At 50.1% G+C, this 18,684-nt stretch overlaps 1 protein-coding gene across 1 annotated transcript in view; it reads left to right on the forward strand.

Annotated features, from left to right (window-relative positions):
• The window catches only part of KLHL6 (kelch like family member 6), a 140,689-nt gene extending 137,390 nt beyond the window's left edge, over nt 1-3,299 (forward strand). Inside the window, exons 6-7 of the mRNA XM_075340909.1 lie at nt 785-998; nt 1,725-3,299. Coding sequence (XP_075197024.1) covers nt 785-998; nt 1,725-2,026 — 516 coding nt within the window. The 3' untranslated portion in view covers nt 2,027-3,299. The remainder of the gene's footprint in view (nt 1-784; nt 999-1,724) is intronic.
• The last annotated feature ends 15,385 nt before the right edge of the window (nt 3,300-18,684 follow it).

The following is an 18,684-nucleotide window of genomic DNA, read 5'->3' on the forward strand; positions in this document are numbered from 1 at the left end:
CGCCGCGCCGGTGGCCCGGAGATCGGTGAGCATGAGAGAGGGGGTGGGATGGATAGACCGACATGGACAGAGAGAGAGATAGAGACAGAGAGAGAGGGAGAGACCGACCGATAGAGAGAGAATAGAGACCGAGAGAGACCGACTGACAGAGATAGAGATTGACCGACATTGTTAGCTTGCTATAGATAGATAAAGATAGATGAATAATGATAGATATATTGTGAAATCTAAATATAGATATATAGAGATATATATATACATATATATATATATATATATATACACACACATGTATATATATATATTTCTTAATAAATATATCAATAGATATTATATATTATAGAATTTAATTGAAAATAAAGATTTGGAAGATTTTAAAAGATAACTAATGTGTTTCAGACCATGTTTATTATGGCAAAAAGGAACCATCCAGCCGCATACAACCGCAAGTGTTAAAACCGGAACCGGCAACCATTGAAATACATTGCAGCTACTGCTGCAATGTACAGGATCCGGTGAGCTGCAGTTTTTGGACGGAGGCAAAAAATGCTACATGTTGCGTTTTTGCAACATGGTAAAAAACTGCAAATCACCTGATCCTGACATAGGCGCATGCAAACGCATGTGGCCGCAAGTCCATTGACATTGCATTGAGCTGACAACGGATCCAGCAACATGCGTTTTGCATTTTTCTGCCGACCAGCAGAAAAATGCTGATGTCAATCCAGCCTAAGATCTTATAGTCTATAGAAATTTCAATTTACTCTCATTTGTTTTCTGACAGGTGGCTCCATTAATAATCAGTGTGAGTTCATTTGCTACAGCGAGTCTCCACAACAAGCTGTATGTTATTGGGGGTGGACCCAATGGGAGACTGGCCACAGATAAAACCCAGTGCTATGACCCCGCCACCAACAAGTGGAGTATAAAGCGTCCAATGCCGGTTGAAGCAAAATGTATTAATGCTGTAAGCTTCCACGATCACATCTATGTTGTTGGTGAGTTGTTTTATCATTTTATAACATGGTTTTTAAAATTGTTCCTCCCCCTAGCTCACTTGGAAGGAAGAAAAATATGGTGGGCAGGTCAACTCATTGTGGCCTTGTCCAGTCAGGGTTAGCCTTTGGGTATATGGCTATCTAAGGCTACTTTCACACATCAGTTTTTTTCCATCAGGCACAATCCGGAAAAAAATGGATAAAACTGATCTGGCGCCAGATCCGTTTTATACCCATTGATTTGTATTAGCGCCGGATTGTGCCTGATGGCCTTGCGTTGCATCCGGCTTTTGCGGATCCGTTGTAATTGGCTAATGCGGCGGCCGGATGGAACGTCTCTTGTAACGTTTTCTTGTCTCAAAAAAACGGACAAGACGGATGTGCCGGATCCTTTTTTTTTTTTTTTTTTTTTTGACGGATCCGGTGTACCCGATCCCTCAAAAAACTGATCACTCGCATCCGTTTTTTTCATATTCTGTGCCGGATCCATTGCATTAGGCACACGCCGGATTGTGCCTGATGCCAAGAAACTGATGTGTGAAAGTAGCCTAACTAGTAAATAAGCATTAATTACTGAGATCAGTAGGTTACAAATTGGCTACAAAGTTCAATGCTGTCATACCGGGCAGCCTATGGATAAAGGTGGTGGCGCTGTTTTTGTTATTTTTTTCTTTAAATACTACAAATAAATTTTATATATAGAATTTTTTTATTTTTTTTTTACAGGGGGAGCCATGAAGGCATTGTATTCCTACAGCCCTCTAGATGATACTTGGAGTCTAGTAACAAAGTTTAACCAAGAACGGGCAAGCTGCGGGATTTCTGCGTGTTGTAATAAGATATTTATCACTGGTGGCCGAGACGAGAGGAACGAGGTGATTGCTACAGTTCTGTGCTGGAACATCGAGACCGGAAAACTGACTGAGGAATGTGTCCTCCCTCGCGGTGTTTCCCATCATAGCAGCGTCACTATAAGAAAATCCTACACTCACATCCGTAGGATTGTCACCGGAGCGGTTTCTGTGTAATCTCCAAGAGGCTAAGCTGCACCAGTGTCTTAATATGTAAATAATTTCTTAATTTATTGCAGTCGTTTTTAAGAGTATTTCAGGAAACATGTTTATTTTTTATGTCTGGATATTTGCTCAGAATAACATTTCTATTTAGGAAGGGCGTCTCTTTTCCCACTTAGCAGTATTGTTTTCCAGACTGAGACCTCTTTAGGATTTCCATTGATTTTAAATAGATGAATGTAGCTTATCCGGTACATATTGTCAAACTGCAACATAGAAGATGTTGGACTTAAGTTTCTCAGTGGACCGAAGTAACTAAATTCTAAGTGTCAGCCCTACATTATACAGGGCAGCTGCCAGTCCATTTTTAATTTCATGGAAAACTTTGCTCTCATTATCGGTACAGGAAAAATTGCAAGTTAGATCTAATTAGTTATTTGCGATCAGTCCTTCAAAATAACCTCTTTTGGAGCTGACTCTGGGACAATTTTCAGCCAGACTTTTTGGGGCTGATCAGTGAGTTATTGCCTGGCCACTAGGCTCATCTGGTGGGTTACCAGCACTGAAAGTGAAGTTCATATAGACCCAGTGCACATACCTAGAGCAGTAACTGCTCCTGTAGGCCCTGATTTATCAGGACTGATGTTTTGCACACTCATCTTGATGAATATAATGCTCAGCTACTATGCACCCCTGCAAGAAATGTATTCCAATTGGGTAATGAGAGTATGTCTACCCAAATTTAGACCGTTTATTGGTATAACAGGTGAATTTCTCACTTAATTGGCCACTAATATCCCTCCTGCCAGAACTCAATCAGCGTTGGGGGAAAAAATGTCCAAGACTAAAGTAAATGACAAGTCACTACACTTTCAGCAAGTGAATTCCGTAAAAAATTGCAGCATTTTAAGCAGGTGTGTTTTTGTTTTTTTTTTTTGCTTTTATTTTTAAAAAAAACAAACCTCATTAATCTGGACTTTAGATTCTGTGACTGAGTAGAATTTTTTTGCGTGCAAGTTTAACCCCCCCCCCCCCTTTCCAGTTTATTTGTACTTATATTACTAGCTATGTTGGATGGCAGAAAGTGTGTGTGTGTGTCTATTACTGATTAGCAGGGGCAAAAAAAAAATTTCCGCAGTATTGTAAATTGGTTGCTGTGGCTTTTTATTTCTACATTGGCAGGACATTATGACCCCAGGTATATTTCATGCTATAGCATCTATTTTACATGTTTTATTTTGCTCCCAAATGTATTTTGTGACATTAAAATGTATATAATATTGTATAAATGTGTAATAAACTATTGTATTTTTTTTTTTTTTTTTATTAAAATAAACATTTGCATGGCATGAAAAAAAAAAGACTGTGCAGCTGTATGTGTGAAGCCCCGTTACCTGTAGCAGTCGCTGCAGGGACTTCTCTCCACCTCCATGAAGTCACCAGGTCTTCACGTGTGGGAATCTTCTGGCCACAGGTAGGTCAGGTTAACTTCAATAGGAATCGTGACGCCACTCTCTGTAATTGCAGTCAGGGGGTGACCGCCACTGCAGTTTAGCGAGAGTCTGGGGCTGATGGTAAATGCAGTTTGGTGTTATGGCCTCCCGAGAGTGAGGTTGGCCCCAGGGGCTCGGGTGTAAGTACGTAGTACCACAGATCGCCGAATAAATGCAGAGTCCAGGAATGTCTTTCAGGGTTTTTACTCACTTTTTGATGGTAGTTGTGAGACAACCCGGGCAATGCTATGATGAACCAGGAGGAGCCAGGTATCCTTCAGGCTGAGATGGGGGTGACTGCTGACTCTCCTTCCTAGCACCTTTGTTTCGGATCACCCCTGACTTAAAGTACTGCGGGGTGCACCCAGGGAAGTCGCTGCTGCTGTTCTCCTCTTTCTGACCTGTTTGCTGACAGCGTGGACCAAGGATAAAAGGGCTCCAGGCTCGATCCTCCTTATGGGCCCCCTCATTGCTGCTGATGCTGTGGGTTCTGTGTTGGTTGGCGTGAAACCTCTAGTCCCACTGCCTGCAGGATTTAGCAGACCACTAAATGGATGTCTGGTTCTAGGGGTCTGTCCCCCGTGTGTGCATTCATTACCAGAAGTCCCTATACTCAACTCCCTACTGCTCTCTCTTCAGGCGTCTTTCAGTCTGACTTTGTGGTAATGTTCTCTCACACCCCCCCCCCCCCAGCAGCCACTGCAGGGTCTGACAGTGTTCTGCTCTTCAGCTCTACACTTCAGACACGGCTGCTCCACTCCTTCTCCTCTGACTGCCACTGCACAACTCTCTTCCAGCTTCACTACAGCACCACACTAACTGAGATGCGAGGACTACGCCCCCTTCGTGTGTGTGTGTGTGTGTGTGTGTCTGTCAAAGGGTACCTGTGTGTCTACACCCTATTCAGCCTTCAGGATTACCTGTTTGTACTGACCCAGGCGTGGGTGCAATACTCAGTGGTGCCTGACCAGGTCAGTGGCGCCACATTCCCCCTTAGTTATCAACAGCACGTCCTCGGGCTGCAAAGACAATAACATTTTAATGCATACCATATTTAAAACATGTAAAAACATTATAAAACACTGTACAACACTCCAGGTACCATTTTTTTACACCACCCTCCACCCACAAGTCCTTAACCCACCCAAAAGCTTCTCAGAAGGCAGCTCTATCCCAGCCTTTCCTCCAATCTTCCTCTCCTGGAAGTGGTGGTTAAAGGTAGGCCCCATAAACAGGCGTACCCGCTTCCGAATGGTGGAGAGCCAGGCCCCATAAACAGGCGTGCTCCGGTTGGTACCACTGGGGTAACTATCCACACAGAGTTTGTGGCTATAGCCAGCTCATAGCCTTTGGTCCATAGTAGAATTGCACAAAACCAGGTGCTTAAAACAGGTAAAACTTGAGGGTTCTCACAATAGTTTTTGTGGGCACATCTTCTTAAACAGGTAACGTTGCTTCAGTTTCAACTGGTAAAACTTTTTTTACTTTCTCTTCTTTTCTCAAACAGACTTTCTCCTTTCACTGGTGCTTGGCACTGCAGTGCTCTGTTCCTAGGAAGTGGTGTCTTGCGTTGGTTCTTGTGCTCCCTCAACACCTTCAACATCATCAATATTCTCTTCATCTGTAGCGTCTTTAGCTTGTGTGTCTTTAGCTTGTGTGTCTTTAGCTTGTGTGTCTGTGTCTTTAGCTTGTGCGTCCTTAGCTTGTGCGTCCCCTGGTGGCGGTGACTTTGGGGACCTGGTAACAGCAGTAGGGGTGGAGCTGGATCTTGCCATGGTATGCTTTGGGCACTGCATCACATCCAATGCTTACCAGCCTCTCTCTCCCTTGTGCTGGGTGTATTCTACCAGATCTCCTGGTTAGAGGTCTCGAACAGGGTGTCCTCTGGGTAAGTGGGACCGGACATCTCTTCTGGACACAAATATGCCCTCTTTAATGCCGGACTCTACTATGAAGCATAGCCGGTTCGCAGGTTAAATTCTTCAACCACTCCGCGGTGGATAGGACCTTGTGTCTGGAACCTGGTCTGCCGCAGGGACTTTTTCTCCTGTAAATCCCTGTCCTCCACTCGTTTTCTGTCTGGAATAGGCTGTTCAGGGGGTTGCCTTGCCCTCACGTGGCGCTGTCCTCTGCCGGCTGGTCTCTTCATCACCTCACTGTCTGCAGGCTCCCAGGTCAGGTACATACTGGGCATGAAGACGGTCAGCTCTTCTTCCTCTTCCCATCATCGGGGGGGGGGGGGGGGGGCAACAGCGCGACCTCTGGGCCTCCCTTTCTTGCAAAAGGTGCTGCGTCCTCCTGCATCCGCCTGGGGATCGTCACTTCAGCCTCCGTGCTTCTCCTTGGTGGTGCTGAGTACTCCTTCGGTTGTTCTGGCAGCAACCCTAGGGATGGACTTTCATCTGAGGGCCAGAATGGTGGACCCTTCTCTGCCACAGAGGGTGCTGGGACTGCTCCGGATCTGGCTGGCGACCTGAGGAACAAGTACTTGTCCACCAGGTGGGCTGGGAACTGAGCTTTAAAATTCTGTTTCAGTCGCGCCATCACTTCGGCCACTTCTGGCGGGAAGGTAGAGACGGCATCCCCAGTCAGCAACTCGGGCGCTGTGACCACTTCTGGTCATGGGGTAGACGTGGAAGGCGTTACGGCCTTGTCTGGTCTGGCCGGGACTGGAGACGCTGCGGCCTGGTCTCGTCTAGCCGGGTGTGGCATGGTTGGGGCCTTGTCTGGTCTGGCTGGGACTGGAGACGCTGCGGCCTGCTCTGGGCTGGCCGGGACAGGAGACGCTGCGGCCTGGTCTGGGCTGGCCGGGACAGGAGACGCTGCGGCCTGGTCGGGCGTGGCTGTACCGGACATTGCAGCAGGGGTCTCCGCGGGAACCGCAGCATGGATCGATTCAGCCTCTGGTAACGGTTCCAGCAGGGTCAGTGCATCCGAGCGAGCAGGGGCAGCGTGGGACTCATCACCCAAAGGTATCAGCAAGGGGGTCTGGGTAGTCGCCTCTCTGTTGATTGCGCGGCCTACATCTCATGGGCCCAAATCGCCACAGCCATCTCCCGCAGCTCCGGGCGACACTCAATCACTTGCTGTATGATCCTGGCTTACATCCAGTCACAAAACTGGTCAAGCTCCCAGTCCCACCAGGCGGCAGTGCCTGGTTCTGGCGCGGTTTGCAGACGCCATCCTCCCTCTGTCACTGCTCACCAGGTTCTGGCCACGCTGCAGCCCAAGTTTAGTTTTCTCTCTTAATTTCATTTCTTTTTCCACCAGCCTGATGTTTTCCCCTCCGTGGGTAGGGGTTGGTGGTCCCGGAGCCCGGTAAGGTGAAGGGAGGAATGCAGGGTAGGTGAGGTGCAGGGTCGCGGGGGCAGCGCGGTCGCGGGGGCAGCGCGGTGCCAGAGGGCACGGTGGTACTCACTCAGCCAAGAACAGATACAGAGTCTCCGGTAAAACAAACGGCTGGATGGACGGGTCCCGCAGCCGGCTGCTGTGATCACTCCCGGATGGTTGGTGGTGGCTGCCTTTCCCTGCACCTGGTGTGTGTCTTCGGTCCTGATGGCTTCCCACCGGAAACCCGCTCCCCAGCTTGGATAGATGCCGGGGGAGCCCCTTTTGCCCGCAGGCTCTGGCCCTGGGAGCTCTAGCTCTGGCGGTAGCTGTATCTCCCTGTTTGGTTTGGACGGTTGCCTTCAATCGGGTCTTGGTCGCTAAGAAACCCCGGAGGTTCCCGTCGCTAACGGATTTAACCAGTTTAACGGCGACTCCCAGCCTGGTCGGGGTCCGCAGGCCCTGCCGGTTTGTGCTGGCTTCTCTTCGCTCCCCGGTTCGGTACCGGTGGGCCACCGCCCAGCCCCGGCCCTACGGTTCTGCGTCGATAGGCCACTCCTGCAGACGACCACCACCGTCTGCCAACCTTGCTGTATGTGCCCGGGCCACGTACCCAGACACGGTCAGTCTGCTCCTCACTTGCCACGTCACTCCTTCTCCTTCACTCTCCCTAACTGTTCTGACTTCCTTTCCCGCCTCCAGGACTGTGAACTCCTCAGTGGGTGGGGCCAACCACCTGGCTCCACCCCACCTGGTGTGGACATCAGCCCCTGGAGGGAGGCAACAAGGATTTGTGTGTGCGGCTGATGTGCCTAACCGGGGTGTGGGGTGTGTTGTTGCAGTACCTGTGATGTCCTGGCTTGTCCAGGGCGCCACATTCCCCCTTGGTTAAATGCAGACCGTCCGCGGGCTGCCTGTCCATCACCGGTTTTATTTTTGCAAGTGAAAAAGATAAATATACAGTAAACGGCAAACATATTAACATAAGCATTTTTCATGAAACTTCCCTTAACGGGAGGCACTTTCTTTAACGTTACTAACGGTACATTTTTTTTAACAACACACGGCTTACGCTCTCTCCCACCCCAACAACCTGGCCCTGATGCTGCCCCTAAGAAAATGGGCAGCACCCCTTGACCCCAGTCCAGTTTCAGGCTGCCCGAACGGGTACGGGTACGGTATTTCATACCCTATGGTCTTTTCAGGGGGACCCACGTCCATGGGGAACCCCTGACCCTCGGAGGATGGCCACCGGTCCAGGTGGTGACTGGGCCCCAGCCTACTCTGCTGCGGGCCCTTCCTCCAATCTGCCTCTCCGGAGGCGGCAACAGAATTATGCCAAATATTTACATTTCCACTAGTTTGTGGTTGCCCTGCAAGTTCTCGGGCGTGTCCGTAAGCAGTTCCTTACGCACGGTGCAAAAGGTCCCCACTGGGACAAACTTGCCGGCAACGGCCGGTTCAATCACGGTTGACAATCTGGTTACAGTTCGGTTGATTCATTTTCATTTACTCACATAACGGTGCTGATGGTCCCAACGGGGACAACTGTGCAACGGGGGACCGCTGACTCACTTCAGGTCCACCCCACAGACCGGGGGAGGGGGCTGGGCTGGTGCTTGGGGCTCCTGGCCTCCTCTCAGTTTGGCGTCCAGGGCAAACCAGCCCCTCTCTCCGCAATGTCGCGTGTACTGGACCAGATCCCCTGGGAGCAGGTTACGGCCCGGGTGGTCCTCTGGTAAGTGGGCATTAACATCCCGGCGGGCTATGAAGACTTTGGCCTCCAGGCCTGGCTGAAAGATGAATCCGTACCCCCGACGGACATCAAACTTCCTTACTTGCCCCTCGTGGATCGGGCCCCGTACCTGGAAGGTGGCTCTGCGGAGACTCTCCTTCTCCTGGACGGTGCGGGCTGTCACTTCAGCTCTCCGCTTTTCTCTCTCCGCAATTTCTCGGCCTAGCGGGGTCAGTTCCCTGTCCCAGTAAGGGGCTACTGCTTGCCCCTGCGCGCGGGTCAGGCCCCGCGAGACTTCCACCACGCTGCCCATCACTGGCGCCCTCTGTGGAAGGTCCCGCGGTGTCATGGCCTGGGGCGCTGCCTCGCAGCAGCGACCCGGCGCAGCCTCAGCCGAGGCGTGGGGAATGGGTACAGGGTTCCTCTCCTGCTTGACCTCCGCCTCCTCCTGCACGGGACGGACTGCCGGAGCCGGTACGGGACTAGGTACGGTCACTGTGGGTGCATCTCCGCGGGCGGGCACGTTCTTTGGTAGCTTCCAGGGAAGCAGTTCAGGACGGTTACGGGCTTCGGTTGCAGGTCGGTCCGCTTGGGCGGACGGGCAGGGTACCGCTACCAGTTGGGCAGGTGCCGGGCCTAGTGGTGGGGCAGTAGCGACTAACACGGGTAGCGGGGGAGGCAGCAGGGTGAGCGGGTGTAGGCCGGGCCCCTCAGCCGCAGCGACCAATCCCTTGGGAATACAGGGGCTTGGGTCCCTTACCCGCTCCTCCAAATCTTCCTCCACCTCGCGTCTCCGTATAGCCGCCACCACGTCCGCCATGTCGGCCTCCCACTCCTCCAGGAGGAGCTGCACACGGACCTGCAGGCGGCTGCTTAGCTGGACGGTCCGGACTTCCACCCACGCCGCGGTACCAAGCGCGGGCGCAGGGACTACGGTGTTGCCGGACGGACTATGCATTCTTGCAGCGGCCTCTTCCAGGAACCAAAGATGGCCGCAGAGTCCTGGCGTCCCTGCTTTTATAGCCGCGGTTTACATGTGGCCGGACGCCATCCATCCCCCCTTGGTCTTTTTTCAGCACCCCCTCTTCAGGGGCGGAGCTTCGGCTTTCGCGCCTCCACTGCTCGAGAAGACGCTCGAGCGGGAAATCTTCGCGCCCAAGATGGCGGCTTCTGAAATTTTTCGTCCGGATACCACCGGCGGGACACAAGGCGCATTTCTGCCAGCCGGCAGAATGGTAAGATCCTGTTCGTGACGCCAAGTTGTCGCGGGTGGGGGGTGCGCTGCTCGACCACGCTCGCAGCTCGAGTCCGGCTGCTGCTGCTGCGGCTGCTGCTCGGTGGCTCGAGCAGTGGGCCGGATCCGGGGACTCGAGCGGCGCTCCTCGCCTGTGAGTGAAAGGGGTTGGCTTGGCCTGGGAATTTGGTTTGTGACGCCACCCACGGGTCGTGGTGAGGTTGGGCACCACCGCTGCTGGTGACGGGGATCCCGGGAGCGTTGTTAGGGAGCAGCTGGGATGTTTTCCCCTCCGTGGGTAGGGGTTGGTGGTCCCGGAGCCCGGTAAGTTGAAGGGAGGAATGCAGGGTAGGTGAGGTGCAGGGTCGCGGGGGCAGCGTGGTGCCAGAGGGCACGGTGGTACTCACTCAGCCAAGAACAGATACAGAGTCTCCGGTAAAACAAACGGCTGGATGGACGGGTCCCGCAGCCGGCTGCTGTGATCACTCCCAGATGGTTGGTGGTGGCTGCCTTTCCCTGCACCTGGTGAGTGTCTTTGGTCCTGATGGCTTCCCACCGGTAACCCGCTCCCCAGCTTGGATAGATGCCGGGGGAGCCCCTTTTGCCCGCAGGCTCTGGCCCTGGGAGCTCTAGCTCTGGCGGTAGCTGTATCTCCCTGTTCGGTTTGGATGGTTGCCTTCAATCGGGTCTTGGTCACTAGGAAACCCCGGAGGTTCCCGTCGCTAACGGATTTAACCAGTTTAACGGCGACTCCCAGCCTGGTCGGGGTCCGCAGGCTCTGCCGGTTTGTGCTGGCTTCTCTTCGCTCCCCGGTTCGGTACCGGTGGGCCACCGCCCAGCCCCGGCCCTACGGTTCCGTGTCGATAGGCCACTATTGCAGACGGCCACCACCGTCTGCCAACCTTGCTGTATGTGCCCAGGCCACGTACCCGGACACGGTCAGTCTGCTCCTCACTTGCCACTTCACTCTTTCTCCTTCACTCTCCCTAACTGTTCTGACTTCCTTTCCCGCCTCCAGGACTGTGAACTCCTCAGTGGGTGGGGCCAACCACCTGGCTCCACCCCACCTGGTGTGGACTTCAGCCCCTGGAGGGAGGCAACAAGGATTTGTGTGTGCGGCTGATGTGCCTAACCGGGGTGTGGGGTGTGTTGTTGCAGTACCTGTGACATCCTGGCTTGTCCGGGGCGCCACACTCTCGCATCAGATGCCATACGCTAATGTGTCTGCAGCCTTATACGGAGCTCATGAATATGCTGGAATACCTGGCAGCCCAGATAGTCCTCTAATGATAAGCTACTGCTGATTTAAACAGTGATTTTATAAAAACTACACTAAGCAGCCCAGTAAGTGACACATCCCTGGAATCTGGATCGCTGCCCCTACGTTATGCTGTTCTCATATTAGATGTTAGCCTGGTGACAGATTCCCTTTAATAGCTGGGCCATCTCTTCATATTTCTCAGTTGCCTGTGCCTACAGTCCATGACATAGTAGAGGGGGAAATAAAACTACACCTACTGGTAAATGTAATTTTAACATTTTACTATTTTTATCTGGGCTTGAAGTCAGACTGTTTGAGACATTTGGCAGAGTGGATGTAAGAGAAAATGTGAGTCCAACATTATGTTAATAGTAAACCTTTCTGTATGATGATGATGGGGTGGGTACTTATTATTTAAGGGAATGGGCTTACACACAATTTAGATAAGGATACTGCTTTGAATTCAGAATTGTAGCCAAGCATCCTCAAAGAGCGACTTCTACCAACTGTCCATAAGGAATTTGGTGATGAAAAAATGCTTTTCCACTATGACGGTCACGATGTCACAGGGCGAGAGTGATAAAGAAGTGGCTCAGTGAACAAAACATTTAAATTCTTAGCCTATAACTATTAAACTCCCCAGATCTCAATCCTATTGAGAACATGTGGGTAAAGAAAAATACAGAACTTGGACTCTAAGCACTGATTAGACAAGAATGGGTTGTCAGCAGTCAGGACTTGACCCAGAAGCTGATTTCCAGCATGCCAGGGTAAGTTCTTATTGGGAAAAAAGGGTCAAAATTGTAAATATTGAGTTTGTGTGTAACAATCGGGGTGGTGACAGCCATGGCTAAAGTGGGCATCATCTGCTCCCCGACTTCTTAAAGGAGAATTGGAGTCTTGGCTGGGTGTGTATGTTGCTGTTACCTTGGCAAGCTGCCTATGCAGACCACTTTATGCGCTGTGTAAGGGGGTGGCAGTAGCCCCCTACACCTCCCGACAACTTCTCTTCTTGTCCTGATAGGAAGGTGAGTTGAGGTGGAATTACCTAGCTTACCACTAGAGTGCACATTGTTCACATAGTTAGATGCAGGGGTGAAGGATGAGCTCAGGGTAGATAGGGGAGGGGTACTAGGTAGAAGGAGAGGAGTGTAGTAAAGAAGTGTTAGAAAGAGGCTGCCGAGGAAGATGGAGTGGAGGTAGTTTGAATCCTGATGTAGAGCAGGCCGCCCTGTTGGCTTGAGGATTGGTGAAAAAAGTCACGGACGCAGCAGTCGTGGGGCTAAGTCCTAGGGACCCCACTGTGTAGGATTGCTGAACAACACCAGAAAGTGGGAGATCAGCATAGCCAGAGCACCCATATCCACAGGGAGAAGGGCTGGTAATCCAGGAGGCTAATGCAACGCTGACAGCCGGGGTAATGAGAGTAGTGAGGAAATGGATGTGTCCTGTCTCGGAAAAGGAAGGTGTTTGCAATACCATTAAAGTGGAGATATTGAATGAGAAACTGGAGTCTGGTTCTCTTTTACCGGGACTGTATCCTAACCCAGAGGTAAACTCTTCAGCACCCCAGGGAGCTGGCACTCTTCTACCGCCTATACACACTTTATCCCCTTTTCATGAATTGAGCCGGTTGGGGGTATCTGCAGCACCTACGGGGCAAAGGGGTCGATTGGCTCAACTTTACTCGTCGCCGGCCCGGTGATGCAGGTCTCTGCGATGTCACGGGTGGCCTGGCCCGGTTCCGTGTCCCTGAGGTGTACAGTGAAAGGGAAAGGTGGGAATGATTGTCATGACACCACCTGCGGTACGCGGCCAGTGATTAGCCACTGCTGCTGTAGCTGTCCTCCGGGGTGGATGGTAGTAGCAGCAAAGATGGTTTCACTCCCCACAGGTGGAGTGGGCACCAGGGAAATGAAAGCGGTGGGGGTGGCCGATGGCGCTGAAGCGCAGGCCGGTAGCACCAAGAATGACGAGGACGACACCGGGGCTGCGGTTTTTTTACCTCACAGTTCGTAAGATGCCCACTGGTGCCGCTCTCTGCCGCAATGGGCTCCAGCCGGTCCCGGGTAAATCAGAAGCAATCACCGGTGTCTGTGGAGTGTGAAACCTTTCTCCTCTGCACTTACTTGTGGATCCCCGTGGCTTGAAGCAACTTGGGGACCCCGGTGATCTTGTAAGTGTCTCGTCCTGTATGCAAGTGGTGCGGATCCTCGCTGTGGGGCCTGGCTACAATCCCGACCCAGGATCCTATGTGTCAAACTGCTCCAGGAAAATGGGTGGTGAGCGATGGGAATTGGAATCCCCATCCTCTGCAGATTCTGGTAGTCCAACGTGTAGTATGTCCTACCCCAGGGCTCTGCACTCTGACTGCACTGGCACTGTGGGAATGGTTAGGCTTGACCTCAGCTACCATGCTCTCCTCTGTCTCACTAGCTCCACCGGTTGCCTCTCACACTTTTCCAGTCTGCCCGGTTCTAGCAGGAGAAGCTCTCAAGCACTCTTTCCTGCGACCGTGTTCTTCAGAGTCTCAGACTATTCTAAAATGAAACTGCATATTCCTACTTCCTCAGTGCAGCCCCCACCTCTCTGATGCCTCACCAGTGGTTGTCCCAGCAACCGGGAATTTCCCTTGCTGTCTGGCTTCCTGAGTTGTGTAACTGTCTGAATCACTGGTTGGATGTTGTGTAAGTGAAAAACACCAGTGACTAACCTCTTCTTACCCGGGATAAGCATTGTATCTTAAATGAGATGCAATACCCTGTGGCGACTGAAGCCTCAGGGGCGCCACATATCACGACTACAACCCCAAGCCTCGCCAGGGCCCTCGGTGGTTCCTTTAGCTGGACATGGCAAACCAGGACCCATTGAAATAGAAATGCACGAGGGATACCATCATCCATAAACAAACTTTTCTTTACTGAACAACTTGATGAGAAGTATGTTCACCAGATAGCAAACACAACACTTAAAGAATACTTCTTCTGCATGATGGGGGGGTATGTCAGATACATAAAAAACACACATATACAATTGCCAATATTATAGTAGTAAATACTCATCAGTCAAAAGGTGATCTGTGCTGGACCATATAGCTGGACTGTGAAATAAACAGTAAAGGAATAAGAGAGAGGCAACCGAGATTGGCCACAACATTAATTAAAAAACAAGAAAATAAATCTAAAAAGCAGAGGTTATGGCAATTCAGGTGTGGAAATGACGCTGTAACTTAGAGGAAAAAAAAAGGAAGAGTGCATAGGTGGCAATAAAAAATGTATCCTACTGTGCAAGAGATATTAGTATTAATAGAAAATGGGATAAATATACAAAAAAATGCCTTAGAGATAAATAGTAAAGATGTAACTATAAATGCACACATATACAGTATGTAAAAAAATTATTCCTCTAATTGTTGTGTAATATTTGTGGTCCAGATTTCTTAGTGAGGACCTTCTTGGCTTAGATACGTCAATACGACTCCTGACTACTATTCCCATGGTCCGTTAGATGAGGACTACATGCTTCTTGCTGTGCCACTGCATCTTGAATTCCCCATAGAACACGTGTCTCAATCTGTCCATCTTCTCCAATATGACCCTCAGGCCTTGTTATGAGTCGCCAAAGGGGAGGGAGAAGCTCTGCGTCACTGATGTGTGTAGGTGCTCAGAGGTAAAATACAGCAAGAAACAAGGGATAACCCCGGCACACTACTGCTCCCAAAGAAATAGAGTCAAATGACTTTTCATATGCAAATTTTTCTTTATTGATCAAAAATTGAATCTGTAGAGTATGTAATATGATTCGTCCGAACAAGTCGACGTTTCGGCCTTAAGCCTTCGTCAGACCGGACATTATCATAATAATATGGTAGTATAGAATCATATAAAGTACACTCCCAGCAATATACGTGTGCACACTGCGTCTGTAATATACTGTTAATTGGACTACATCGATATATTCAAATTCCATGGGAGCATCAATATGTTGACTGTGGGTATGTTGGACGTATGCTATGTATGTAAAGATCTATGACCGTGGAAGGGGCTCTGTAGGCTCAACGACCATAGCCGATGTGGTGGCACAAGGTAGACTAGGTTTGAGTCCAGCGAGACAGAGTAGGCACACTACGTTTTCAGTGGTATGCACAGATATGTTGGGGTTCCGTGGGAACAGCGATATGGATACCGTAGGTATACTGTTGGTATATTATGCTTATGTGGATAGAGCTGTGGTAGGAGAGCAGTAGATTCCCCACCTCTATAAAGGAGTGGGATGGTTCACTCAAAATGTCTATATGGAAAAATCACCAGGTCCAGGTTCTGCCTAATGGAATAGCCAAATGTGTAATATCGCCGGTAGGACCGGAGGAGTCTGTGGCCAAATCAAACCGGTGCTGGAGCCGGACGTGCGGTCTGTGTGTGGAGACAGGATCTCCACACACAGACCGCACATCCGGCTCCAGCACCGGTTTGATTTGGCCACAGACTCCTCCGGTCCTACCGGCGATATTACACATTTGGCTATTCAATTAGGCAGAACCTGGACCTGGTGATTTTTCCATATAGACATTTTGAGTGAACCATCCCACTCCTTTATAGAGGTGGGGAATCTACTGCTCTCCTACCACAGCTCTATCCACATAAGCATAATATACCAACAGTATACCTACGGTATCCATATCGCTGTTCCCACGGAACCCCAACATATCTGTGCATACCACTGAAAACGTAGTGTGCCTACTCTGTCTCGCTGGACTCAAACCTAGTCTACCTTGTGCCACCACATCGGCTATGGTCGTTGAGCCTACAGAGCCCCTTCCACGGTCATAGATCTTTATATACATAGCATACGTCCAACATACCCACAGTCAACATATTGATGCTCCCACGGAATTTGAATATATCGATGTAGTCCAATTAACAATATATTACAAATTGTCTCTCCAGTAAAGGAGACAAACTCTAGCACAGCGCCACCTATTGGAAGTAGCGATCCTAAAAGTCACAAGTGGATTTTCAACAATCCATTGCAATATGACTCAGGATATATAAGCCAGATCAGAATCCCAATTTGCAGACACGGTGTTTCGGGGTGCTTGCCCCTCGTCAGTGCAAAGTATGGGGGTGTCTGATCTGGCTCATGAGAAAGCTATGTGGGGACCACGGGGGAACACTATTCTCCTTAAGGAGACTTTGCAAGCCAGTCTGGCTGCCAGGTAAGGGGACTTATAGCTGCAATGCCCCTCTGGGAAATATTCAAATTGTCTCTCCAGTAAAGGAGACAAACTCTAGCACAGCGCCACCTATTGGAAGTAGCGATCCTAAAAGTCACAAGTGGATTTTCAACAATCCATTGCAATATGACTCAGGATATATAAGCCAGATCAGAATCCCAATTTGCAGACACGGTGTTTCGGGGTGCTTGCCCCTCGTCAGTGCAAAGTATGGGGGTGTCTGATCTGGCTCATGAGAAAGCTATGTGGGGACCACGGGGGAACACTATTCTCCTTAAGGAGACTTTGCAAGCCAGTCTGGCTGCCAGGTAAGGGGACTTATAGCTGCAATGCCCCTCTGGGAAATATTCAAATTGTCTCTCCAGTAAAGGAGACAAACTCTAGCACAGCGCCACCTATTGGAAGTAGCGATCCTAAAAGTCACAAGTGGATTTTCAACAATCCATTGCAATATGACTCAGGATATATAAGCCAGATCAGAATCCCAATTTGCAGACACGGTGTTTCGGGGTGCTTGCCCCTCGTCAGTGCAAAGTATGGGGGTGTCTGATCTGGCTCATGAGAAAGCTATGTGGGGACCACGGGGGAACACTATTCTCCTTAAGGAGACTTTGCAAGCCAGTCTGGCTGCCAGGTAAGGGGACTTATAGCTGCAATGCCCCTCTGGGAAATATTCAAATTGTCTCTCCAGTAAAGGAGACAAACTCTAGCACAGCGCCACCTATTGGAAGTAGCGATCCTAAAAGTCACAAGTGGATTTTCAACAATCCATTGCAATATGACTCAGGATATATAAGCCAGATCAGAATCCCAATTTGCAGACACGGTGTTTCGGGGTGCTTGCCCCTCGTCAGTGCAAAGTATGGGGGTGTCTGATCTGGCTCATGAGAAAGCTATGTGGGGACCACGGGGGAACACTATTCTCCTTAAGGAGACTTTGCAAGCCAGTCTGGCTGCCAGGTAAGGGGACTTATAGCTGCAATGCCCCTCTGGGAAATATTCAAATTGTCTCTCCAGTAAAGGAGACAAACTCTAGCACAGCGCCACCTATTGGAAGTAGCGATCCTAAAAGTCACAAGTGGATTTTCAACAATCCATTGCAATATGACTCAGGATATATAAGCCAGATCAGAATCCCAATTTGCAGACACGGTGTTTCGGGGTGCTTGCCCCTCGTCAGTGCAAAGTATGGGGGTGTCTGATCTGGCTCATGAGAAAGCTATGTGGGGACCACGGGGGAACACTATTCTCCTTAAGGAGACTTTGCAAGCCAGTCTGGCTGCCAGGTAAGGGGACTTATAGCTGCAATGCCCCTCTGGGAAATATTCAAATTGTCTCTCCAGTAAAGGAGACAAACTCTAGCACAGCGCCACCTATTGGAAGTAGCGATCCTAAAAGTCACAAGTGGATTTTCAACAATCCATTGCAATATGACTCAGGATATATAAGCCAGATCAGAATCCCAATTTGCAGACACGGTGTTTCGGGGTGCTTGCCCCTCGTCAGTGCAAAGTATGGGGGTGTCTGATCTGGCTCATGAGAAAGCTATGTGGGGACCACGGGGGAACACTATTCTCCTTAAGGAGACTTTGCAAGCCAGTCTGGCTGCCAGGTAAGGGGACTTATAGCTGCAATGCCCCTCTGGGAAATATTCAAATTGTCTCTCCAGTAAAGGAGACAAACTCTAGCACAGCGCCACCTATTGGAAGTAGCGATCCTAAAAGTCACAAGTGGATTTTCAACAATCCATTGCAATATGACTCAGGATATATAAGCCAGATCAGAATCCCAATTTGCAGACACGGTGTTTCGGGGTGCTTGCCCCTCGTCAGTGCAAAGTATGGGGGTGCCTGATCTGGCTCATGAGAAAGCTATGTGGGGACCACGGGGGAACACTATTCTCCTTAAGGAGACTTTGCAAGCCAGTCTGGCTGCCAGGTAAGGGGACTTATAGCTGCAATGCCCCTCTGGGAAATATTCAAATTGTCTCTCCAGTAAAGGAGACAAACTCTAGCACAGCGCCACCTATTGGAAGTAGCGATCCTAAAAGTCACAAGTGGATTTTCAACAATCCATTGCAATATGACTCAGGATATATAAGCCAGATCAGAATCCCAATTTGCAGACACGGTGTTTCGGGGTGCTTGCCCCTCGTCAGTGCAAAGTATGGGGGTGTCTGATCTGGCTCATGAGAAAGCTATGTGGGGACCACGGGGGAACACTATTCTCCTTAAGGAGACTTTGCAAGCCAGTCTGGCTGCCAGGTAAGGGGACTTATAGCTGCAATGCCCCTCTGGGAAATATTCAAATTGTCTCTCCAGTAAAGGAGACAAACTCTAGCACAGCGCCACCTATTGGAAGTAGCGATCCTAAAAGTCACAAGTGGATTT

This window comes from Anomaloglossus baeobatrachus, chromosome 3 (genome assembly GCF_048569485.1).
Source record: "Anomaloglossus baeobatrachus isolate aAnoBae1 chromosome 3, aAnoBae1.hap1, whole genome shotgun sequence".
Classification (NCBI taxonomy): domain Eukaryota; kingdom Metazoa; phylum Chordata; class Amphibia; order Anura; family Aromobatidae; genus Anomaloglossus; species Anomaloglossus baeobatrachus.